This window comes from Drosophila mauritiana, chromosome X (assembly GCF_004382145.1).
Source record: "Drosophila mauritiana strain mau12 chromosome X, ASM438214v1, whole genome shotgun sequence".
NCBI classification, from domain to species: domain Eukaryota; kingdom Metazoa; phylum Arthropoda; class Insecta; order Diptera; family Drosophilidae; genus Drosophila; species Drosophila mauritiana.
The window spans coordinates 8,403,405-8,429,067 of NC_046672.1; the positions used below are offsets into that span (position 1 = coordinate 8,403,405).

Sequence of the window (25,663 nt, forward strand, 5' to 3'; positions counted from 1 at the left end):
CTGAGGTTCCTAGGCATGAATGTTCATAGCTCTATTCTAATATGAGTTTAAATATAACTTACATAAATATGATGCACACAAAACACACAATTTATATGTAATACTTTTATTTGATTTTTTCCTTGAAATTGCATCAGTTTCATTACCGCACTGCTGACTTTGTTGTTCCTGGAATTTGCCAACCAATCATAGATCCAATTCAATTCAATTCACCGACGTAGAATCGACGGAAATGATTGTGTTTCATAAAGTAAGTTTATATTTTTATCAGGAGCACAATGAATCGGGAATCGAGCGGAATGAACGGAGTGAGCCACCGTGGAGGCATTTCTTTATTTATTTATTTGGCTTCCCTTAACGAACTCTTCTTGTCAGCTGGACGCGCTTTGTTGTCAGCTGTAAAAAACCGAAATTTATGCAATGACAGTGTCAGATCAGATCAGATGAGCACAAAGGGAGAAACGGGCAGCAGCAGCACGAGTACGAGTACCGGCCCAAGCCCAAGCCCAAACCCAAACCCAAACCCAAACCCAAACTCCAACTGCATTATTTATCGCATTTCGGGCGGGCGATTCCGAGTCATTTAAATATTGTATTTAAAAAACAATAATAAATTCGTGGCGTTTTTGTTGCTGCGAAAATAGCATAAAATCGCATAAATAATTCAACTTAAATCACATGCTAAAGCAATGCGTGTTTAATAACAAATATATGCAAATGTCAGTATGTAATGTCGTTGATTTCCAAGCCTCATCTTTTGTTGTGGGCCATTTTTCAATACAAGTAGCACATTCCAAGCCACAACACTGCCAAAGCCGAAGCACACAAAGGCCCGAAAATCCATATACACACATATTAATATATAAATATGTATATTTTGGAATAATATGTATGTATATATGTACTAAATAGCAGCCAAACGAACTCGGAATCGTCGTATTTTGGTGCTGCCATCTCGCTTGCGCATTAAATGGGTATTTTTCAAAACATTTTTCATACTAATTAATCAAATTAAGCTTAACCTTTTGTTGTTGGGCCCCAGCTACCATCAGAGAAATATCCCATGGATGGAATGGCATGGAATGAATGCCGAAATATGCGAAGGTGGGCAAGTAGCTCCAGCTCCAGCTCCAACGAGATGAAGCACCTCAAAAGTTTGGGTCTTTGTTATCTTCCAGTCTCCAAATTCTTTCAATTCATTCTTTAAGTGCATATGAGGCTTTCACATAGATAGATAGATAGTTATGGATAATACATCTTACTAGATAGTTAACATAGCAGATAGATTTTAGCGATATTTCGACAGCTAATGCTTAACCTCAAGAATTCCCTCTCCACCTTTTTGTCCATTAACAACTTTTAACATATTTCGTATTTATTGATTTCCACTGGCGCTTGAATAAACAGATCCCCCGACTAATTTGTCAGGCTGCGATCCGCTAGCACAAGATGGAATTAGTCGCATATTAATTAGCGGCTTTAATTCCCCCGATTTTCTCTTCGGCCATGTCTATTGAGTTTGTGCCAAAAAATTTTCCATGTGCCAAACAAGCGTCCTTTGTTAACTCTTTGTGTTCCAGCTCAATTAATCAGTTGTCGAGAAATGGACAAAAAGGCAGTGTGTGATGAGATTTCCCCATCGAAATTTCAACTGATGATTCTGCTTAGCATAAGTTTTTTCATCGACTTTTTGCCGACTTCACGGCTGATCAGCGGGCCACTTCAAAGGCGAAGCCATTCAACCTGCTGCGTCGGAGGGGTGGGGGTATTTTTCAGGGGTTTTCTCGCAGCCTCCGGGTTTTCCGGGGGGCTTTCCGAAGGCGGAGTTACGTGCTGCTGGAAATCAAAATAAACACACACGCCGCACATTATCGGGCAAGTGCAGCAGGCGCCGTCGGAACGGGGTGGCTACACTGCCCAAAAAAGTGGGCTTCTTCCATACAGAAAACTATTATCACAACCAAGCATTATTTGTTCATCCAAATGGATAGTACTTCTTAGTCCCTCTAAATCATATTACAGCCTATATTACCTTTTTTCTCTCACTGCAAGGGGCAGTGAAACTGGAGTCAATGGTGGTGGGCTGGTGAAATGGTGGGGGTGGTTCACATGGTTCACATGGCTCTCCATTAGCCGAAGCCAGGCCAGAAATTAAGTTGATAAATAAAATGCCAAAGAGGCAGAACGCCGTCGCCCAGCGTGAAAGATGAAAACATTGACGGACGGCTCATCATCATACCAATCATCTCCTGCCGAAGCATCGGGATTGGGATTGGGATCGGGATCGGAATCTGGCCCCTGGATTCCCTGGGACTTTTAATCAGATGAGGGGGTCGGTCACGTGGCGGCTGACAAATCGACCAGCGGCAGGCAACCGCTAATCAGCAGAAAAAGTGGTCCACTCTAATAGATTTTTGGCAAATGGCAAGCGATAAGGTACATATATACAAATATGGATGTGTTGATATATATTGGATGCATTTACTTAAATGTTATATGTAATAGGAGGTTTGCAATGGCTGGGCTTATTTTGTTAAATAATGCAGTCCTATAATAGTGAGATATTGGATTAAAGCAATTAAGTTTCTTTATAACCCAATTCCAGTGTCAACTTAAGGTCAGGCATCCAATTAGGCCAACCAGCAGCAGCAGCATCATCTCTTTTCTGGCCAAAAACTAATTGGCACTTTTTGGCAGCAATCTCGGCCCAATCTATGTATCTGTGCCAAACCGCATCGAATCTTATCGCTGCACTAAATCCGAGTCCCGTTCTACTCGTGGCAACCCCAAAATGGGCATGCTACCAAAAATAATGAGTGGATGCTATTTTATTTTAACGCCGCTCTTTGGCTTGGGGTTACGTGCCGCTGAAAAGGCGCAGCGGAAGATTAAAAACAATTTCCTGCCTGCCGGGGGTAGCATCTCAATTTGCTGGCTTCCTCCGGTGCCCCCAAACCCAAACCCAAACCCAAGCCCGAACCCAAACCGAAACCCACATCCAATCCCAAACAACCTGCGAAACAGAACAGAACAGAAGGCAAGGAAAGCCAACCGACAGCGATTCCTAGACCAGCAAAATGCACTCGACGAAGCCTCATAAATACCGAATTAGTTGGTAATTCTATAAGCAACACGCGCCCATTGATGACGACGACTGCCGATGGAGATGGATTGGGTTCTGTTCTGGAAAATAGAAATGGAAATGGAAATGGGAATGGGAATGGAAGAATAAACGAGCGAAAGCAATGGAAATAGAAATGGGTCGCGTGTCTCGCCAGATAGCAAACGAATTGGCAAGGCAAATGGTATAGGGGTTCCCAGCCATCCGAGAACTTTGGGAATCGATGGATCGCACAGATAGGATAGCTTCAGCTTCAGCTTCAACTTCAACTTCAACTTCTCCGATTCGCAATCTGATTGAGCCGCCGCACGTGCCGCCAGCTGGTGCGACAATTAGCCGCAAATGGCAAATGAATTTCCCAGCATTTTCATTAGCATAATTAATCGCAAGTAACAAGCGGCGGCGGTCGACGTAGATTAACTCCAGAAGTGGGCTAGTTCAAGGGAAATACCTGGGCACTTGTGGTTGGAAAATGGGAGCCATGCCACTCTTCACAGAACTTTATAGCACAATAAAGCTTGATAATCGCAAAAAATTCGTTGAAAATGTATAAAATGTATTTTATATTAATTTCAAGTTGTTATTAGTAGTAGTAATCAAAATTAAGCTATTTGTGACAAAAATGTGTTTTTCTTGGCCAGGTTTTCAGCTGTAACTTGGTCAAAATCAGCCGCATAGCCAAATGACATACTGTTTTGTGAAGCTGGAAAGCCAAGCTAACGATCTGTATCATTTTTGGAAAAATTTGGAAAATTTAAATTTTTAGTCATTTTTGCGATTTTTTGTAAGGGGTTACATCATTAAAATTTGCAAAAAATGGGCTAAAATTAAGTTTCCAAACTTTCGCCACTATTCGATTGGGAATTTCGTTACGAGTTCAACGAGCTATGACATTCTACTTTTGGACCAATATTTTTGACGTTTTGGCCAAAAAACTGATATTATATTGGCTAAAAATCTAAAAAATATTTTTTATAAGGATTTCTGTTCTGCAAGTTCGCTGAACTCGCTGAGAGAACTAAAACGCACCTAAAATGTGTATAGTTCATACCCATTTCGTTGAGTGTAGCAGTGGGGCTGCGGGGCGTGGCAAGTTGTATAAGTTTTATGATCTGAATTAATGGTTTATGATGATGATGGCTGACTCGACTCGCCCTGTTTCGCCCAATTCGCTTTGCACTCCCGGACTGCAAATGGGAATGGAAATGGTATGGGTATGGATATGGGTATGGGTATGGGTTTTGTTGAAGGGCTACCTTTTGGGATCGGGATCGGGATCGGGATCAGCAGACGCGTGCCCCACGGCTGCCAATAAATGCGCAAATGCAAACAAACAGCCAGAGCCACTGGAGGATCAGAAGTGATTGGATTTTAGCCGTCAACGGAATGTTAGCCTGGTAGCCTTTAAGGATCGGGTTTTATTTGCCCAGCCGAATTCCGCATCCCAAGTTATTTATGCCAAGTTGGGAATGCCAGACGACGAGTGACTCAAGCCAGTTGGAATTGCGAAATTATTTTAATTTAATACAACTATTTCTTAAAACTTTGCTTTAAACCTGCAGAGAGTTGAATAAATAAAAAGACGTGCTTATGTTTTTTTTCTTTATATATATATTATTCATCTGATCATATTTTTGTGAACTTTTTACAATTATTTTAGTTTTTCTTTCGGTTTTATAATTAAAAAAAAAAAAAAGAATTAACCAGTTTGCTTAAACGTTAGCATATAATTATATATAATATATATATATATAGGGATCATATATATAATTATATATGCTGTATATAGATCCGCTCTTAAATATTAATAACTAATTTTGTTTATCTTTCTCTTGCTTCCAGATCATCGTTTACATCGTTTTTCGCTTAAAATGTATCCCGCGGAAAAAAAATGTTCTTAGATTAAGTGAATTAAATGCTAAATATTCTTCGATTTTCCTTACATGCTTTTCGTTTATGAGTGTGTGGTCTGTATGTGTGTGTGTGTGTGTGTGTGGTGTGTGCGAGTGAGTGTGATTGTGTTTTTTAAACAAATTGTTAAGCTTAAATTACAATTAAATTGAAATTAAAACTAAACAAAAAATTCCAGAAGAACTCCATTGAACTAACTTTTGTTTGTGGGTCTGTCTGCGTCGTGTGTGTTTTAATATTACAAAAGTTGTTCGTTATTTATTTATATATATATATATATTTATAAATCTTTTAGCGTACTTTATGAAGAACATTTACACACACACATATATGTCATTATATATATTTACCAAGAATTTTTCATGTGTTTTTTTTTAGGTTTTGTACATTTTTTAAAAATTACGTTAAATTATTTTATAAATATTTTCTTGCTGTTGTTTTTGTTTCGCTTTTGGATTGTGGCTTGTTTTTTATTTGCAATAAAATTTCCTATATATAATATATCAATCGTCATGTGTGGAGTTCCATCATTTATCGTTTGCCTTCATCATTTCGAGTCGCTTAGTTGCTAAATACTCTTTTCCCTTAGTTGGGAATTCCCTTCGTTTTCATATTATTTGATGCTTTTAAAGTCTGAAATGTTAATTCGTTTTAGCTGATTTGGGTTTGTATTCTCTATATATCTTTTATATTTATATATATATATATTATGTATAAATATTCTTGTTTTTTTCGATTTCGTTTTTGTTTTTCTTTCGTTTTTCATTTAGTTTGTTTATATAAAGACGACAAAATGATTTGAACTTTAAACATTGTTTTTTCCTTTTCTTGTTTTTCGTAATGTTATGTCTTAGTTTGGTTTAAAGAACTTGAAATTGGAATTAAGTTTTAGCTTTATGATATGCTGAGCTGGTCCAAACCACCAGTTCTATGGTGATGGTGGTGGTGCAGCTCTGTTCTCTTATTTCTGGCGATCCCCAAAACCCCCCTACTTTTTCTGGGCGATCCCCCCAACCCCCTGGCTGAACCACGGAATGGTCTACGTATTGCATTTAAAAACTCTCCTGCCAACTTACAATTACAACGCCCCACTTTTCGCAATCCTCGCATGCTTTTACTTTCTGGATTTTAACAAATGTTTGTCATCGGTTTTTCCTTGATTTATCACTCATTTTCTTCGTTGATCCTGGCGGCTTAAGCTAGATCTATAATACCTATGTTTAGTTATAGATTTACGTTTATGTTTGGGCTGTATAAACTTGTAACTCCCCGCTTTTTACACACGCTTCTAATTTATATATATATATTTAAAAAAAATTGTTGTTAACTACACAAAAAAAAAAAAGAATAGAAATAGACCTCTAACGCGGGGCATTCCTTTTCGCGATCATAGTTGGTGGAATTTGGCATTGCTGAAGTGGATGTTCGTTAGTTCGAGACTTAAAAGAATTTTCTTGAATCTATAAATAGCCATGTACGAATTGATATTGGATTCTAAATGCCTCAATATGAATAATAATTAATCTAACAAGTGAGAAATCTATTTATATCACTCTGAATTTATACGAGTCAAGAAGAGTCTTTCGAAATCAATGAGAATTTCCCATTTCCACCAAGTACGATCGCAAAGGAAGTGTATCTCCGGTCGGTGTGTCTTCGAATAAGTTCTGAGAATGCAGCGGAGTGTCGGGGGCTGTATCTATGTGTGTGTGTAGATATGTATCCATGGGACTCCATGCTCGCGATCAGTCCTAACCGAACGTGTGTTCCAGGTGCTGCTGATCTCCTTGATGCCCCATATCCTGTCGCTGTTCATCATCGTGATGGTGTTGCTGCTGATGATGATGGCCGTGGTGATTCTGGTGATGGTGCTGCTGCAGCTGGTGCTGCTGATGATTGTGTTGATGGTGCTGCTCCAGCTGGGGAGAACTATTGCTCCCCGATCCGGAACCAGAACCAGTTGCAGATCCACAACCAGAAACAGAACCAGAACCCGAACCCGAACCCGAACCCGAGCCCGAACCACTTGCCCCCGCTGAACTGTTGTTGTTGCTGCCACCGCTGCAGTATTGGAAGAGTAGATTCTACACCATATTCGCGTACTTATCCTGCGGCGACATGTAGTCCAGGCTGTTCTGGGAGAAGGCCTGCGCGGACACGGTGCCCGTGAAGGATGGCGATGGCGACAGTCCGAAGTTGGAGGCCGTGTAGCCCGAGTGGCCCATGTTGTAGTTGACCTGGTTCTGATTGCTAAAGTACTCCATCTGCGAGTAGTAGCTGGGCGCCTGGGCATAGTTGTTCGGATACTGCTGGTACTGATTGTGCCAGAAGTTGTACGAATCGTGATTGGACATATAGGCGGCCGAGTGGGCGGCGGAATGGTGGGCGGACTGGGCCGATTGGGCGGCATGGGCCGCTGCGGCCGCCGATTGCGGCGACATGGGTGTGATGGGCGGCGATGGGGTGGTGATGCTGCTGCTGCTGTCCATCGGTGTGATGTTGCCACCCGGCTGCAGCAGGCGCGGATTGCTGCCGGCGGCCGAGCCATAGATGCTGTGATGATGATGCACTCCGGCCCCAATATCCCCGCCGGCGTCCTTCAGCTGATCGTAGGGCGAGCGAAGCAGATCCTGCGACACGCCCACGCCGACGCCAACGCCCACGCCGACGCCCACGCCCAAGTTGAGGCCGCCGGATGAGGCGCCGCCGCCACCGCCGCCGCCGCCGCCCACACTGGATCCATAGCCGCCGGACAAGTGCTCCTTTTTGCAAACGATGCTCACCGGACTGACGGACGTGGCCGGCGTGGGCAGCAGTGGCGAGGAGTTCTGATGGGCGGCGGTCACGTTTAGGGCAGCCGCTGCTGCTGCGGCGGATAGGTGTCCGCCCGCTTGGCTACCGCCGCCGCCGCCGCTGCTGCTGCTGTTCGGCGTTGAGTTGCCTTGGTTGTTGTTGTTGCTATTGTTGTTGGCCGACTGATTTGTACCGCCCGAGGCTGCCGCCGCGGCGGCGCTCAAAAAGGAACTGTGGTGCGTCTTGATCGATTGGGCCGCTGCCACCGCTGCCGCTGCACTGGCCGCCGCTGCTGCCGAATTGTTGTTGCTATTGTTGCCGCCGGAGGAGCCGCCGCCCTGCTGGCTGGACTGTGAGTTGCCCTGCTTTTGGGACGACTTGTTGCTGTTGTTGCCGCCGGAGCTCTGTGAGTTGTTGTTGCTGCTGCTGCCGTTGTTGTTGCTGTTGCTGCGACTGTTGGCCGAGGAGCTGCTGCAGCTGCCGCCGCTGCCGCCACCGCTGGCGTTCTTGGAGCTGCTCAAGCTGTTCGACTGCTGCTGCTGCTGCAACTGCTGGCGGCACTTGGCGCGGCGGTTCTTGAACCACACCTGGAAAAATGGCCAAAAAAGTGAAGGTAATTAGTGGGGTTTTATTTCGAATTAAGTTGGTCAAAGTTTAGCAGTAGAGCCATATTAAGAAAATTTCCCAAATTTTACCATTTTATAAATGCTTTACATCAATCACAATTTGAAATGGTGCCCCCGCCAAAAGATTCTGTTAAATCAATCAACCATCGATATTACAAATTCGTGGCTATTCAAGCAAATCATGTGCCCACAAATTCAAAAGCTCCAGCCCCCGGAAAGTCCTGAAAATCGGAAAACAAGGTAAAACCGCAAACGAGCCAACAATTTATAAAAAAAAGAAAAAGAAATCACTTTGAAGTTGGCCCACCCTGGCTTTCCTTTGAAGTTCATTAGAAGAGGGACAAATCAAGTTTGCCGTCGTTTTAAAACATCGCCAAATGTTGTCTAAATTTGTGCTAAAATTTGCAAAAATTCCCAAGCTTAGTGTTGTCAATATTATTATGAAATTTGCGAGCAGTTCATTAAACGGTATCAAAGAAAATGGCATAGGAAATCAGAGCGGGCGAAGTCAAATCAGAAAAGGGGATTTACGAATGCAAAATGGAATTGAAAATTGTAATTGAATTTCCTTCCAGCTTCAAGTGGAGCGGGCCACTGCGTTGTGCTGACAAATAATGAAATTTGATACGCCTTGTTTAATGCTCTTTTTTTTCTCGACTGGCTCCCCCTTTCTTTATTTCACATTTTTTTTTTTTGTGGAAAGGTTCGTCCTCGAACTCCCCATGAAAATCAACAGAGAAAACGGCAATGAAATGCTCGAGTGGCCGCAGCCGCGTGGCAAGTGTTAACTTCCGAAAAGGGGCAGGGTAGTTTCGGGTGGGCTGAGTGGTGGGGGGTGGGGGCGGTAATAAATTCAGCTGTTTACCAAAGCACAAGCCATTAGCAAGCAACACCAACCCCAAACAACAAATCACTGAAATAACATTTGCCATGCAGTCAGCCAGCCCGACTGCTTTTCCAATGCGACTGCTTGGCCAGCAGCACTGCTTGTGCTTTGATTTGCGCCAGCCAGAGTTGCCAGAGTTTTTCGGTATTGAGCTATCTTCAAAAGCATAAGACTGCTAGTTAAACGCACTGTGTGAATGAAAGCTTAAGACCTTGTTAGAATTATTATTATTCAAACTAGCCCGCTTTTGGAATTATAAAAATGGCCTAAAAAAAGTCAATATTTTCTATTTTTTAGCTTTAAAATGCCTAATTTTGGCTAGAATACCGCTGTGCCGTCTGAACTGGCACTTAGCGGATTGTTTGCAGCCCCTTAAGCATAACAAACAAGACTAAGTGAATTCCTTGCGCTCGAGTGTGCCGCTTTATGGGCTGTTTATTGTTGTCCTCCTGTCTCCAGGACTCTCCGGTTCTCCGGTCCAGAAGGGGGATGCGTTTTCCGCCCAGGGGCGCGTTTGAGTGGGTGGTTATGGGTTTCCGGCCCACTTCATGCCTGGCTGTGGGCGGCAGGGGCCGTGTGATTCCGTGTGACAATATAATCGAGTCAATTTTTTGGCCACCGCCACGGCCGCCGCCGCCGGCTGTTGATGTAACTTTTCCTCTCTCAGCACAGCGCGTGACTTTTTGCACTTGTTGTGGGTCCAGAGATCCCAACCCAACCCATCCCATACCATTCCACATTTACAGCCAGCCATGGAGGACAGCCCGCAAACACCCCCCGCATAATTTATTCATTGCTCGCCGGGCAAACTAATTGATGTGGGAAAATTGCAGCCGCCGGCCATCGGGCACACGCCCACTTTCACGCCCCCCTCTGACAAATAAACAAACAAACGCAAACATTCAGTAACAGCAAACTGGCTGAGACACTTGACTAAGGCAAACACTTGAGGCAAAAATTGTTGGGGCTGTGGAAATTCCGGATCTCTGGACCCTTGAGAAGGTCTCCCAAAATATACCATATACATTTCCCAAGTAAACATACTAAAACATATAGAGACTATAACAGACATTCTAAAGATGATTTCTGAACTAAAGTATGCAAGTTACCCATTTTTTGTGCTTACTAATGAACAACTCTTTTGCAGGCTAGTGTAGTAGTCTCCATTTTGATTAACTTGATTCCCGGACTGACTTTTAGCTTTGGGATACAGCTAAGCACACATATAATGTTCCACATTGCATTAACAAATTGAAAATTATGCATAACTCTCGCAGCGTCTCTTTCTAAGCCCCATATATGATGCATCGGTCGGTCTCTTTCGCGCAAAACGGGCATGAGTGAAATGCGCGTGAGGAAGGAGTGGAAATTGTTAATCCGCAATGGGAAAATTAATTTTATAAAACAGCTGTGCGGCAAAGTTTCCCTTCTTCGCTTCTCCCCTCATTTTTCGCAGCAGACAAATCCTTTTGCAACAAAGGAAAAGGGAAAATGGAAAACGTATAGAAAAAAAAGAGTTGGCTAAGTTTAGGTGCGCTCTCGCTCCCGCCCTCTCGCTCGCACCCATCGTTGCCGTCTCCTTCTCGCTCGTATTCCAACCCCCGACGAAGAACAGCTGAAAACGAGGCGAACATATCTGGAATCCGAGGTGATAGAGGCAGAAGGAGGGGGCCACGAGAAGGGGTAGGCTACTACACCATGGAAAAAGTCCATTATGAATATAGGATCTATCAGAGATATGGTATGATATAGTAGTGATATAGTGATCTAACTAAAAGCTTCGTGAAATACGAAAGTCTTAACGATTCTTCACATTTTTAATGACTTCATTAGGATATCGTTTGTTCTATTAAAAACCTATGACTGTCATTAATAAACAGGGTTCCCTCCTTTTGAAGAACTCCCGTTATAGTTCTCTTCCATATAAATTCTGAAGATTTTCTTTTAGTGCACAGGAGCTGCAGAGGGGTTATTATTATTAGGGGTGCCTGGCTGGCTGGGATTGGGATTGGGATGTTTCTGCCGCTGCTGGCTTCCCAGTTCACCAGTTTGCCAGTTTCCCCGTGATTTATGACTGCTAGCGATGGCAGCCATCCAGACTCCGACCACCGCGACCCACCGGCACCAAAAATGGAAAAAAAGAAGAGAAGAGAAGGGAAGAGAAGAGAGGAGAGGAGAGGAGAGGAGAGGAGAAAAACCCGATCCGCACCCTCGAACGGCGAATGAAAACATTTGGGCGTAAATGTTTGCTCTGTTCTGGTGCAGATAAGCTGCGTAAAATTATTACGTTATTTGTATTGGTTGCAATCAACGCCCTCTCACTTGGAAACGAGACGCAGGGACCCACCCCGGATGCCAAATACCGGATTCCGGATTCCGAACACTGGCACTCGCTACTGGGCCATAAAGATGCCTATCATTCAATTAATATTTACCAGGCCTAAGCCCCGTCCTCCTGATTATGACTCCGATTTCGTTGCGGGGATGCTGATTCTGATGCTGATTCTGATTTTGATTCGGATTCCGATTCGGATTCGGATTCGGATTCTGTTACTGAATTCTCACCTTGGGGGTAATGATTATTTATGTGAAATGATATTCTGTTCCACTGACAACGTGGTGACCTTTCAATGGCGGCCTCCTGCTGCGAGGACTCAATGGTAATGTCGTAACGATGATATGATGGTCCTAAAGGTGGTCTGTTTCTCAGTATGGGTAGTATAGTTATAGTTGATGCGAGTTCTCAATTATTATTATAAGGCAACGTATTTGTTTATAATCCACTTTAAATTCTAGTCAAACTATACAGCTACTAACTCTTTCCCCCAGCCGTCGGCAGTCTAGTTTTGCTCGGGCTAATTGAGTTGCTTGGCTTCCTTGGCAGTGCAAAACACGAAGCCCCAGTCTCAAGACCCCAGACCAGGCCAGCCCAGGCCAGACCATCGGATCCCCAATGCTGAATACCCAGTGGTTCCCCAAACCGAAAGCCAAGCCAAAACGAAAACCAAAAGCCAGACGCCTTGTAACATGCAAACGAATCGTGTTTTTGCCCCAGCTGCTGCTCCTCTTGCCCCGCCTTTTGGCCAGCATTTCCATTCGCAGTTTTCAGTCGGTTGGGGTTTTGTAAGGTTTTTCCTAGTTTTCCTGCCTGTAATCTGATACGTGACCGCCCGACTGTGGGTGGCTATGTGTTTTTATAAGAGTGGATGGATGCATTGACATGTTGCGTGGCTACGGAGGCACAGGTACAGTGGCTCCAAATGGGGCTAAGATATGAATCCATAGGTACATATCATAATGAGAATTGTATGATCTTATATATTTGCAAACGAATTAACACAATTAATACGAAATTTTTTAGTTAATATCTTTGCTTTTCCCCATGATGCAACCACTGTGCTCGGCTGCGTCTGAAAAGCATTTGAGAATCAGTCAAGCCAGGGCGAACTATCCAAGAAGAAGCGACATGTGTGGAAACAGGGAAATCTATACAAATGCCAATTCCCAGCTACACCCCCGACATCCATCCACACTTCCTTTACACATACATATATCTTGCCCCCTGGTTTCTCCGGTGTGCATTACTGGAATCAATTGTGTAAAAAACGTAACTTTGAAAAGGAAACAATACAGTAGCCGGCCGATTCATGGGACATGTGCAAGGTGTCCTTGCTGTATTCTTTCCCTGCTCACCATTCATTCCCGCTGCCCCTCCCCTTCGAAAATAGAACGTGTCGTTTTTCATTCGGAGCCGACCACTGCAGGGGCTTCCTTAATCGCTGTTGCTTTTTTTTCCGGCCAGGTCTTTAAAGTTGACTTGCTATTAACTGACTTTCTTTCACTGTTATGCGACTGTCTTTTAAAGCCTGCTGGTTATCTAACTAGCTAACTCGGTATCCTTACTCTCATATCTTCAACTTATCAACTTATACTGATATTCTAAAGTTAGCCGTCTTGTTGGAGAAACTCCGGTTTATATCTTTCTTAAGCCTGATGAAAGTTGCATGATTCTAGCCCTGCAGTGTCACGTCCTCAAATTACACGGACAAAAGCAGCGGCTAACAAAGCAAGGCCAAGCAAAGCAAAAGCAAAGCAAAGCAAAAGCAAAGCAAAAGCAGAAGCAGAAGCAGAAGAAAAGCAAACAAATCGATAGATCAATGTAGCTGTTGCCAATAATGTTTATTTTTTGTGCGCTCGCCTGGCGTTGTGTGTTTTCATTGCAGTTGCAGTGTACAAAAACGATCGATGTTGCGGCTGTGTTTGCCCAAGAAATTACCAAAAGGAGATGACAGTTTTTCCAGCGACCGGAAACCGTGATCGTTTTTGGGCCATTTGGCAGTTTTTGGGCCAACGGCGCTAGGGAATTGGGTCTGTTTGTTTAGGCCCTATCATCGTGGACACCTAAACAAACAGACGCTACCCGTCGCCGTCTCTTTATTCACCCGAAAATTGAGTTGTACAATTTGCCGTCATCGTGATCATCTGGCTGACGCTAGAAATTAGCGCAAATTATGCTCGCCTAATGCCTTGGGCAAACTTCAGTTACTTCAGCTTTTATTTCCTATCCAATATCCTGAAGGGGTGACTTGTCATACCCCGCAAATACTTTCGGCAAATACGGCAATTTATATCGCCCCGTTTTCCGCTGAGAGGGGAATCACGGACATCTCGGAAACGGAACTGCCAGTCTATTTGCATTGGATGGAAGTCATCGAATCTGTGCGCTCCATATGCGCATATGGACGTGGAACATGGTAGCACCACCACCCCCATATCCTGGCTATATGTACTATGTCTATCCTCCACAACAATCTGCTACGAGCTGTTGTAATTTGTTTGTTTTATGGATTTCCTTCGACGTCCGCCGCATTTGTCGGCATTTCGAGGCATTCGAGGGCATTTCGCCTAATTAAACCAACTATACAAGTGTATCTGTGCGAGTTTTTGTGGGTTAAAAAGCTCACATGTGCGGGTAATCGTAATCGCAATAATCGCAAGTGTGCCCAAGGCACTGACGCTTCCGAAGTCAAAAAACGAGTTAGCAGGTCAGCAAGTGTTTGTATTTGCGTTTTGGGGCGGAGAGAAGTTAAAGGAAATGCGATACCGGCAGGGAAATTAACTCAATTTATGGGGGAAATGTAAGAAAATGGGGAGTTTAGTTTTCAGAAAGTAATTCCTAGCAAGTTAGTGCTCTGGCTACCATTTTTCATAGCCAAATATGGTTTCAATGAAATGCTATTATCAAGGAAACTAGCTTTTACATTTCACTGAAAACCTCACACGATCCTTGCTTGAATAACCCACTTTACTTTCCCCAAGTTTCATATCGATAGCATTATAAGTTCCCAAGTTATGATGATATGATGATGCTTACCTGTACTCTGGATTCGGGCAGATTGATCTTGAGCGCCACTTCTTCGCGCATGAATATGTCCGGGTAACGGGTCTTGCCAAACAGCGCCTCCAGAACGTCCAATTGGGCGCGTGTGAAGGTGGTGCGTTCGCGACGCTGTTTTCGTGTGTTGACGCCTGGATAGCATAGATCGCATAAAGGGGAGAAACGAAAAGGGATACAAATTATAAGTTATAGAGTTGCCAAGCAGCGGCGATTGCCTAACCGAATGTGCTGAAAGTTCTTCTACGAGCGGAGGCCACGTTGCGTATACGCCATGGATGTCGTGACTTTTCCCAGTAATATTGGCGACAGTAACCGTTATTTTGCTGCCCCTCGTCTGTGTGCGCTACCCCCATGCCACTACACTTCGTGCATCTGTGTGCGATGTGGCTGTATAGCAACCCCCGAAAAATGTGACGGCCAACCCCTAAAAGAATAAAAAGGACTGGCAAAGGAACCAACCCCCGTGCAGCAGCCGCCCCAAAAGACTCGACTCCCTTTTTTCCAGTACATAATGTTCCGTATATAAAGCGCATATAGTATCTGCGTGTGTGTGTGTGTGCTCGTGTGTGTGCGTACTAAGCCGCCGCATTGTTTGCCCTGTCAGCTCTCTCTGTCGCTCACCCTCGATGGCTCGAAAAGTCCAAAAACCCGAAACATCAAGATCGAGACTTTGCCATCGGCCCACTCCCTATACTTATGCTTCTTTTTGTCCCAAATACACCCCGACCATTGCGACCATGCCACTGGTATTGCCCTCCCTTTCTCGCCCTGGCTCTATCAAAAATTAATGAGTTAGTCATTTTGGTCATGAATTTATAAATTGAATAAAAAACTTCACTTCACTTTGCAGCTGCCGCATTTCGTTTGCGTTTACGTTTCAGTGTCTGTTTCAGTTTCAGTTTCGTTTTCGCTTTCAAAATGGTTGCCAACTTGGTTTATTTCATGATATCCACACAATTAATTGCAATTTGTGTCTGTCTCTCTCTTTTTTTATTTATTTTTTGGCATACTTAATATTATGATTTTTTGCCTTGGCTTTATTGGCTTTTCGTTTAATTAACTGCACCTATAAATTGTTGACTTCTTTCAAATAATATTTTTTATGGCTAATTTATGGGATTTCCTGGAAGGTCTCGCAGCTTTTGATCGAGCAAAATAGCTCAAGGTTTGTCTAACTAAGATTTCAGAATTTCCGATTGTAAAAAAACCGCTTTGTTTTTATAAGCCCTTATTTTTTTATCACCGTAAGTCGTCTGATACTTGCTTTTTTTCTCCCCCATTAATGTTTTTTCTTCATTATGGCCTCTTTCATCATATTATATCTTCATCGTCAACACAACTGGCTTATATAACAAGTTAAAATTCTGTCAATTACTTGGCTTATTACAGCAGTGAGGCAAAACTACACAAATTGATTACGAGTATGAAATGGTTGTGTTTTCTTTTTATCATTTTTCTTCTTTTTTTACGATTTTTAGTCTTTTCTTTCTTTTTTTTTTAGCCGTTCAATAATTTTGTGTGTGCCGCTTGGGCAGAGAGTCTTTTGTTGGCATTTTGTAGCCAATTTTTTGTGATTTTTGTCAGGTTTTGTTTGTCATTTGCAGCGTCACCGAGCGAAGCGAAAAAACTGGAACCGAAAAGCTGAATCTAAAGCTGAAAACTTGAAGATAAAGTCGCCGCGCAGACCGAAGACTCCGCAGACTTCGAAAACTGAACGAAGCTCATTATTCATTTTGACAATTTAACTGATAATGATGCAATATCGATGCGAACTGACATTGAAAGCCAGCAAAACGAAGAGGAAGCCGGACTATGCAGTGGCAAAAAACGAACATACGAAACTTCCCCTTGATTCCATATCTGTAATATTTTGAAGCTCGAAGCATACGCATTTCGCCGCAGTGTAGCCGCCTGTCTCTGGCATTTTGTTCTGCCAACTTTCAGCACATTTGAGCGATCTGATTTGCTTACGTGCTGCACATATATACCAAAATTGTCGATGCGATATTTACCCCACATACCTTGGGAGAACCCGACGGCCTCCAGTCCGTGTGGGAGGCCGAAGGGCCCCAGCGAGGGCATGGGCATGCCGGGCGGCAGGGGTCCGTGGGGCACCGAGTGGTGCGGATGCGGACCCCCGTAGCTGTGCGGATGGGGGCCCAGATCGCCCGACTTGAGGAAGCCCGCCGCCATCAAGGCCTCGGTCGAGTGCAGCGCCACGTTGAAGCTGTGTGTCTCCACTGGCCTCAGGCTTCTATAATCCGTATCCGTATCCGTATCTGTAGCTGTAGCTGGCCGGATTGATCCACCAGTTCACTCACGTATTCCGATCGATGGTCGAGTCGAACGATGATCGCTGGTTAGTGCGCTCTGGGTCCTTTCAGTAGGATCTGCAAGGTGGTATAAGTTACTAATTATTATTAGTGATTAAACAAAGTAGTACCGAGAGAATTAGCTTGATGATTATTTCGAATGATTTCGATATAACAGCTTGTTGAATTATAATGAACAATATCACATACTGTAACACACATAAGATTCTTTATAAGATAAGATTGGAAACTGCAGTGCAAGCAATTATAAGTCGGCGAGATAGGAAAATCTGTGCGAAAACCACTTGATGCCAAATCACTCACAAATCACTCACAATTCGCCAATTATCTGTGAAATTCACTGGGCTGTTCCGCAAAGACGTTGGATAGGATGAGATGCTTGTTTTGTGGTGGGCTAAGCTCTTGCCACGAGTTCCAATTACATTCTAAGACCGAGACCAAACAGAACCGGGACTTATAAGGCAGGTCTAGGTCTTGATCTATCGCTGTCTGTGCCACCATCTCTGTCTGCCGCCTATAGCCGTCTCTGTCGCGCCCTCACGCGCTCTATCGCCCACTCACGATCGTTCCTTGCGGTTTAATCCCGAGGTTTGCCTATGATGTAAAATCTTCTAATCTGGGCAGCGCACACAGAACCCAGGGAAGATTACCCAACCGCCTCCAAAACGGGGACCCGAATCCCGAGATCCCGAGTCCCGAGATCCCGAGATCCCGAATCCCAAGACCCGAGCACCGATACGAAGTCGCATTCGGGCTTATCTTGCGGTTTAAAGATCTTTGATCTGCGCTTAGCCGCAGGATTATTTCAGACACTTACTAACACACACGAGGAACATCTACGGGGAGGAGACCGCCTGATCCAGGACAATGGGCATTAAGATTAAGCCCAGAAAGAGACAACTAGCCTGGATTAAATTCCCTTTGTGCTGTTCTCCTCTACGCTCGGCAGTTTTCGTGCGAAAAAAATTAGCACTATTTGGCCGGGAAACTAGGGAAAGCAAGTCCAAATAGTTTCAAAAAAAAAGAGAAAGAAGGTTGTAATTGCGGAATTAGCACGAACACCTCTCGCATTGTTTTGAAATTGAATACCGCACATGGAACACGGAATACGGAACTATTTGTCACATCCAGAGAGAAAGATATCCACATACGATGAGTGTATGTAAAATTTGTTTTGTTTTGTCATGTCGTTTTCATGGCTCAATGCATTCTGGCCTCAAAATGCAGCCGCAAATACATCGAGATCCCGAGACAGAAACAGAAACAGAAACCCAAACCCAACCGAACCGAACCGAACCCGACCCTGATATAGCACCCGATACGGTGCCCCGATCCCCGATCCCCGATCCCCGATGTGCGATGACAGACCCGGAGCCTGTTCCTCCTGCCCTCCGAATTGCCAAATTACATGCTCACGCGCACACGCAAATTAATAACACATCTGGCTTCAATTCGAGAGGCAGGGCAGCGATAAAAAAAAGGACACAGCGAAGGAGACAGCGAGAGATGTGCTCTATAAAGGATAACCATCCACCAAAGTGCCCGTTCGGTTCGCTGCCCATCCTGGCAATCCAACTAAACGGAAGCTGATCGGAACCAAAGCCGTAATTGATAGTTGCATTAAGTTGATTAAGGGGTATCAACGTATGCGATGCCACTAGTAATTGCATTATGATTATATGCACAACAGGTTGTGATAAACGCGATATAAAAACTATTGAGCTATTAACAATACTAAGAACTAATGTTCAACATGTATTAGTTGCAAAAAAGGAGAGCTTAAATAACCAAGCTAATCACGCTCAAGTTTTAAGTTCCCATGGCTCTTATTTAAGCAACTTCCATTAACCAAAATATCACAAACGATCGAAGGAGGTAGAAATGTGAAATGTAGCTCCAAAAAAAAAAACAAAAAATAAAAACCCCCGTCGACAAACTCTCAGCATCTGTCAAAAGAGCGAAGGTGACACATTTTCGAAAACATCCCGGGAAAGTATTGGAATGGAATGGAATAGAATGGAATGGCCATCTACGGCACTACGTGATTTTCTAGACATTTCAGCCCCCTTCGACCTTCCGCCCTCGCTGATTATGAAAAATCATGGTAAATGGCAAAAAGAGCAATATAAAAAAAAGGAAAGAAAACAAGAAGGCCCCGCTGGCACTTTTTCATTTTTTCCTGCTTTTTTGAAGAGATCCATTGTGAGACCGAAACGAGTCGAGACAAAATCATTTGGGCTGGACATATATCACGTACGAACGGCGGACACTTTCATTATAAATTCCATTCGGCATTTTCTGATTTTCGGTTCGCTACGATCTTCTGATTTGCTCGATTCTCAGCGAATGCTTTTCAATTTCCACTCTCGATTTCTATATATCTACTCCTATTTCCGCCGCCGCACAACATTTCAATTCGTTTGTCCGCGCGTAATTACGGTCAAAATAATATTTATTGGACAAACAGCCGGGAGGAAAACAAAATAACGATGCTACCGTAAGATCTTGCGGGTTTTTAGAGGTTTCCTAGAGTGTGTGTGGGGTACTGAACCCTTTATAAGCCCGCACATCCAAGTGTTTTGGTTCGCTGATGATGCGGCTGACGGTCCCTGGGAAAGTCGACGACGAGTCAAAGATTCGAATAGAAATCGAACTGCCACTTGGCTACTGTTCATCTGGGCCATGGGAATCATGGATCTCCACGCCGCTTGCCCCGATGATTAATGGCCCGACTTTGCATAACTTTCGGTCTACGCATTTGGCTCTGACTAATATGAAATATTAAATGCCGTCTCTGCGATCGCATATGTATATCTATATTTAAATTTCAGTCAGTCGGACCGCTGTGTGTGCAGCTGTCAGGAGTGCTAACCTGTCAGTCCCCGGATCGCAGTTAGTAGTAATCGCTGCTAGTTTCTGGTAGTCGCTGCTATTAGCCGCCTTAACAAGCCCCGCAACAACTTAATGTGCCCGGGCATATTGCACATTTTCCTACTGCACACTGGTTACTGGCCAGGTGAAATTAGATACAATTGTTCATAATCTTAATCTTAAAACAATCAAATATATAGGTTCTAACAACATGGTAATATTGCTAAAGTGGGCTTTCTTCTGGTCAGCAATTGGACTCGGTAGTGCATCACTTTGGAAAAGCATCTTGGGATGCACAAACCGCATTAGTGAGCCCAAGTTTCTAGCCAGTGTAAGCCACATATTCGTCTATATGGATAACGCGTTATGGCAGCGAAAGAGACGGAGGCATACGAACCGAAAGAGGTGGCAGATGAAAAATGCATTTCTCAGGCTCATTTACATTGAGCCGCGGCTACTGGAATACGGTATATACAGATGTATGTATGTATGTACGACATGGTATATATGGGTTGGCACGGCATAAGACCCAAACTCAAACTTAAAACTAGACGGTCCGAAGACCCAAAGTCCGAGTTGGAGTCTGAGTTTCTGTTTCTGTTTCTGCTGCTGCTGCTGCGGCGGCTGGTCTAGCATAATAAGCCTGTCTGCCTGTCTGTCTGTCTCTGTGGCAATAATGCAACTTAATAAATGCAACAAAGAACGCGAAGCAGAAGTGGTGCCCCAAGTATGAAGTATAAAGTATAAAGTAGCCACTGCACCAGTCACGTCCCAAAAAAAAATAATAAAAAAAATAAGAGGAAAAAGAAAAATAAAACGAAGAGAAGAAAACGGGTAGGAAAACTCGGAGCTATTCGCGCTGCCATTTCTACGCAAATGCATTTTGACATTTAAATTTGCAATTTTCGCATAAAATTATATTTATTTATTCCAGCTGGCTTTGGTGAAAAGTGCAACCTTGCTGCCGCTGGAGGATCGGATCGCGATTATGATGATGATGAGATGTGGATGTGGCTGTGGATTCCAGCTACTGACTTTTGACTTTGACGTTGACGTTGGCTGAAGTTTAATTAAGCAACGTGCCAAATAATTGAAAAAGTGTGAAGATTTGACAAGTTTAAGAGGCATTAAAATCTAGCCTCCGACTATGTACACTCACAGTTGGCATCTACACATATGTGCATATGGCCTAGAAATCAAACGACTAACTGTTTGTGGCGCTGCGACAACTTTTCCACTTGGCCACATTTTTTAATTAGTTTCTGTATTTTCGCTTATCGCACGGCAAATTATTTATTATTTACCTAATCGAATTGACACATGAGCAGACGTCGGTGTAATTAACAGATACGCGGCAGATTGCTCAATCACAGTAATCTATCGTCTATAGATTTAAGCATAATCCCCGACTTGTCCAGTAAAACGGACTCCCTTCCAACCAGAACTGCGCTATATGATGGATATACCCAACTATGCTAACAAATTGCTGCTTTTAATTGCTTTCCCATTAAGTTAACAATTAGCGATTCGATACGCTTATCAGATAAACGAGCGAGTTAAACGAATGCAATTGTATAACCAAGAAGTTTTTATATTTCTATGAGTTGTAAAGTGTTTTCAATCAGAATAGCTCGAATAATACCAATATTCTCAGATCTACCTGTTCATTCACAGGCCACTTTTCTGTCACACAAAACCCAATAAATTTCCATAAAATTGCTTTTAATTCAACAAATTTCTGGCTTTACATCATTTTCTCTGCCTCTTCCCACAAATCCATTCAAAAAAAGTCCAACCAAAAAATAACAGAAAAAAAATGTTGAATGAATTGCGCTTGTTGTTTTGGTTATTGTTGTTGCCTTGTACAAATGATTGCATCATGGACAGTGGACCAAAAATAAAAAAAAAATACATATCAATAATAGACTAATAGAGTAAAGAGCTCCAGTCGAATCGCAGCACAAACAAAAACAGCAAGAAAAACAACGACGGCGGCTAGAAAAACTTATTATTTGACGCATTGTCAATGTGATCTTGATAAGTCGAAACTGGAAATGGAACCTGAAAACTGAAAACTGAAAAAATCAAACCTCCGTCTGAGTGATTTCTATTTAAATGGCATTGTCAACGAAATTCGAGAAGCGAACACCAACAACACCGCCAGTATCGCGTAATGAGCAAAGAGTGAAGAGAGATAAAAATTAATAATACAAATAATTGGTAGGAAAAAAAAAATATTTTGGGGAAAAAAATCCGTAAGTGCGTCCAAGTCCAAGAAACGCCGGACGAAATGAAATAAACTGAAACGAAATGAAACCTCACTTAAGGCGAGGCGACGCCACAAGAGATTGACCAAAGATGACGACAAAAAAAGGCAACACCCGATCGCCCAGGTACGAGCATATATATCCATACCCATGCCAAGTGTGTGGGAGTTTCGAGCTGAGTCCAACCAAACCGATCCAAAAGATTTGGGGCGTGCTAGGGAAGCGGAACAATGGATACCGTTCCACACTGAGCGAAAATACTCCCACATTTCGAAATACAACTCGAAAACCTCTATGAAACTACTAGTATTTTGAAAATCAATCAATAATGCAAAGGTTGGATCTAAAACATATACTTCTTTAGACTGTTTCAAGTACTCAGGTGAAATTATTATAAAAATGCATATCTTATGATATTACTTTATAAGATATTGATAAGTACTATTAGTTGTAATATCACATCATGTCCCACAGGAATATCGAAAAGAGTACTTCCAATGAGGTACTGATCTAATGATCTAATGATCTAATGTTTAGCTCTGCCATTGCTATATGAATCCACAACTTCGAGTACTTTTTTTGCAGTGCAGCCTAGAGCGAAATTCACTTATTCGCTGGGCTTTGTGGAATATCCGCGATAAGGTATCAAATGTGTCGCGACGCGATCTCGGCGACTTTCAATTCACAATCGACAACGCTGGGCGGATGTTGTGAATGAATGAATTGGCATTGGAAGATTGGTACATTGAGGTATTGTGATGCTGTGGGGATCTAGGCAGGGCCAGCAAGCGCACAAGCGTGGGTGGGACCCAATAGATCCCAAGAGATCCCCACCAGCCTCACCAACTCCACGAACTCCGTATCCGAATCCGAATCCGAATCCGATTCTCAGCGCAACGCTTTGATTCGGATGGAGAAAGACCATCGGAACGGGAGAAAAATGAATCGACTTGCATATTAATATTCAGTTGCTTTATGTTAGAAAACCATATGCAAATTAATAATAAAGCAGAACAACAAAGTAGCCAGCGAGGAGTCAACGTATTATTCAGATATTTTAATTTATAGCCGCCGCTTTGAAATTAGACGATCCGATCGCTGGCATCGGGAAGTGGGAATGTGTGGATGTGGGGCTGTGGGGAATATGTGTGAATAATGTGACCCGAACGGGTCCGTCGGCTGTCTTCTATTGTATCTAGTATTGGTTTTCTTGGGGTTTCTTCGCCCCCTTCGTTGCCCCTATCATTTTGGTAGCCTTTTTCTATATCACATTTCTCGTATCGATTTGGTCGGCTCTTGCTGGCTTCTTCTTATTTTTTTGTTTTGCCTAATTAGGGGAGGCGGCCTTAATATGCCCATTAAAATTATGAAAATCATAACGAATCTCCGAAACGCGCATTTTCTCACATTACGATCCGCACATTAGTCATAGGCGGAATTTCCTGACCAAAACCAGATATCAAGAAAGGCTCCATTATATCAAGAAGAGCTAAAAGAACTGAAACAAAGTTTCGGACTTGAAAGAGGTAACTCTATTGTTGGACTAGGGAGTCCCCGAAATCAATGAATTGTATTCCAATTAAAGACTTCTAAGTTCCATTGAATCTGAAGCTATATAAAGAGTAGTATATGAAGTAAAATAATATCGGTTTATAGCATTTGGAAGAACATTTCAACCTTGTAAATATGTAGCAGTTGCAAGTGAAAAACAAAAGATCTCTCAAGTTCGGCTTATCGGAAATAATAAACCAAACATATTATGAAATATCTCTAGAATCTGAGCTTTATAATGAAGAATCATGGGATTAGCTCAAGAACAAAGTTGGAGCGTGTTGGATCTTTGAATATTATTCCAAGTTTAAAGAGTGCATTTGAAATATTTCATAGATGTAGTAAAGTGGTTCTTGTGACCTAATATCTCTGCTAAATAAACATGTTGATAAGAGTAATCCCCAAGATAGATTCCCGCCCCCAAAAACTACTTATGTCTACAGATTCCCCATGTAATCCGTGCTTATCTCTCGGCTCCACATTCCTCGCTGGATATATAGATTGCTACCGATTTCTCGATATCGGCGGATCGCACTCACCGAAAAAAAAACACAAACAAAACTAGAAGCAAAACGTTGCTGTATTCCAATGGTGACTTGTTTTCGGATCCAGCTACTATATGGTTATGGCATGAGTATATGCTACACATGCGTATATATAAAGATATATATATATATATTGTATTCCAGAGATGTATGTTTTTGGGCGATGTTTATGGTTTAGCACTGGCAACACGGTAAAAAAACAGATTCTCGTCACTTGGCACTGCGATATATCCAAAGGGACATATCTCTCTGTATTACTTAGTATTCTCCTCTGGCTCTTTGTTTCTCTATAGCTGTGTTAGCTATAGCTTCTCGTTTTGATATTTGTTTATTTGTGTTTGATTGGTTTGGTTCGATTTGATTTGATTCGGTTTGGCGACGGCGAATTGATTGTTGTTATTGGCTTGCGCTGGTGCTTGCTTGCTTATCGGCGAACGCGGCGAGTGGCGAGAGCGATCGAACGAGCGGCGAACGGGGCGAATGAGCAACTGAGCAACTGAGCAACTGGGCGACGGACGACGCACAAAAACAACCCGAGCGGCACGAAAGTTACTCTGGAAATGAATTGCGGTACACCTTCCACGGACGATGGCAGCGGCGGCAGCAGCGCAGCGAGCAGCGGGCAGAGCAAAAGTCGTTCGACCAGAGTCTGCGAAAAAAGAAAAACAACAAGAAAAAATGCTGGAAGAAGAAGCAGGAAAAAAACAACAAACAAACACCAGCGGTGGTGGAAACGAGAGGGAGAGCGAGTGAGTGCCTGCTTTTAGCAATGGCTGCCCGGTTCTTAACCGCGCGCCAGAGTGAGATAGTCGTAGCTTCGCTCCGTTCCAGTCGTTCAGTGTCTCGCGCTCTCTCTCCCTCTCTGGCGGCATCTCTCTCGCACGCCGCTTACAACCTGGCTGAGTGGGAGCGAGACAACCGCTGGTGGTACCGTTTGCTGAGCAGCTGTATTTACCGCTGTGTTGTTGCTGCTGCGCGTGTGTGTGCGCGCGTGTATGTGCGTGTGGGTACGTTGCTGGTGTGCGTTTGAGTGTGGGACCACACCCCAAAAAAATTCAGTTCAACAACTTTGTTGTTGCCACAAGAGCAAAAAACGAGGAGCAAAAAATACATAGTCATAAAAGGAGGAAAAAAAACAACAACGTACCTTCGTATTTTTGCGCGGCAGCAAAGAAATTTTAATGAAAACGACAAGACAGCGAAAACAACGCAAAAATTTGTTAGCTAACAGCGAAAGATAAGGAAAAGGGGGAGGGGTGAGGGGGGTGGCGACGGGCGTTTAAAGGACGCTGGTCAGTACCGCTACTTTTGCTACTGCTGCTGCTGCTGCTACTGCTTCTTCTTTAGCTCCTTCCTCTTCT

At 43.2% G+C, this 25,663-nt stretch overlaps 1 protein-coding gene across 2 annotated transcripts; it reads right to left on the bottom strand.

The window, feature by feature from the left end:
• Window positions 1-7,035: 7,035 nt before the first annotated feature.
• Window positions 7,036-24,873, bottom strand: LOC117147304 (homeotic protein ocelliless). 2 transcript variants are annotated; one of them, XM_033314152.1, is made up of 4 exons: window positions 24,297-24,873; window positions 16,757-17,125; window positions 14,712-14,866; window positions 7,036-8,412 (listed from the first exon to the last, which is right to left on the bottom strand). In XM_033314152.1, the coding sequence occupies exons 2-4, from the start codon at window positions 16,926-16,928 to the stop codon at window positions 7,117-7,119; spliced, it is 1,623 nt and encodes a 540-aa protein (XP_033170043.1). In that variant the 5' UTR covers window positions 16,929-17,125; window positions 24,297-24,873; the 3' UTR covers window positions 7,036-7,116. The 2 variants fall into 2 exon arrangements, with proteins under 2 accessions (XP_033170043.1, XP_033170042.1); XM_033314151.1 differs by having other exon boundaries at window positions 16,748-17,125.
• Window positions 24,874-25,663: the final 790 nt, after the last annotated feature.

Bases quoted from the DNA above. Each gene is read 5' to 3' on its own strand.
- LOC117147304 (XM_033314151.1), bottom strand. From the start codon at position 16,928: ATGGCGGCGGGCTTCCTCAAGTCGGGCGATCTGGGCCCCCATCCGCAC. The intron at 14,867-16,747 runs GTAAATATCGCA...TATGCTATCCAG, and splicing joins GTTCTCCCAAGGTATGTGGG to GCGTCAACACACGAAAACAG. The intron at 8,413-14,711 runs GTAAGCATCATC...CCATTTTTCCAG, and splicing joins TGCCCGAATCCAGAGTACAG to GTGTGGTTCAAGAACCGCCG.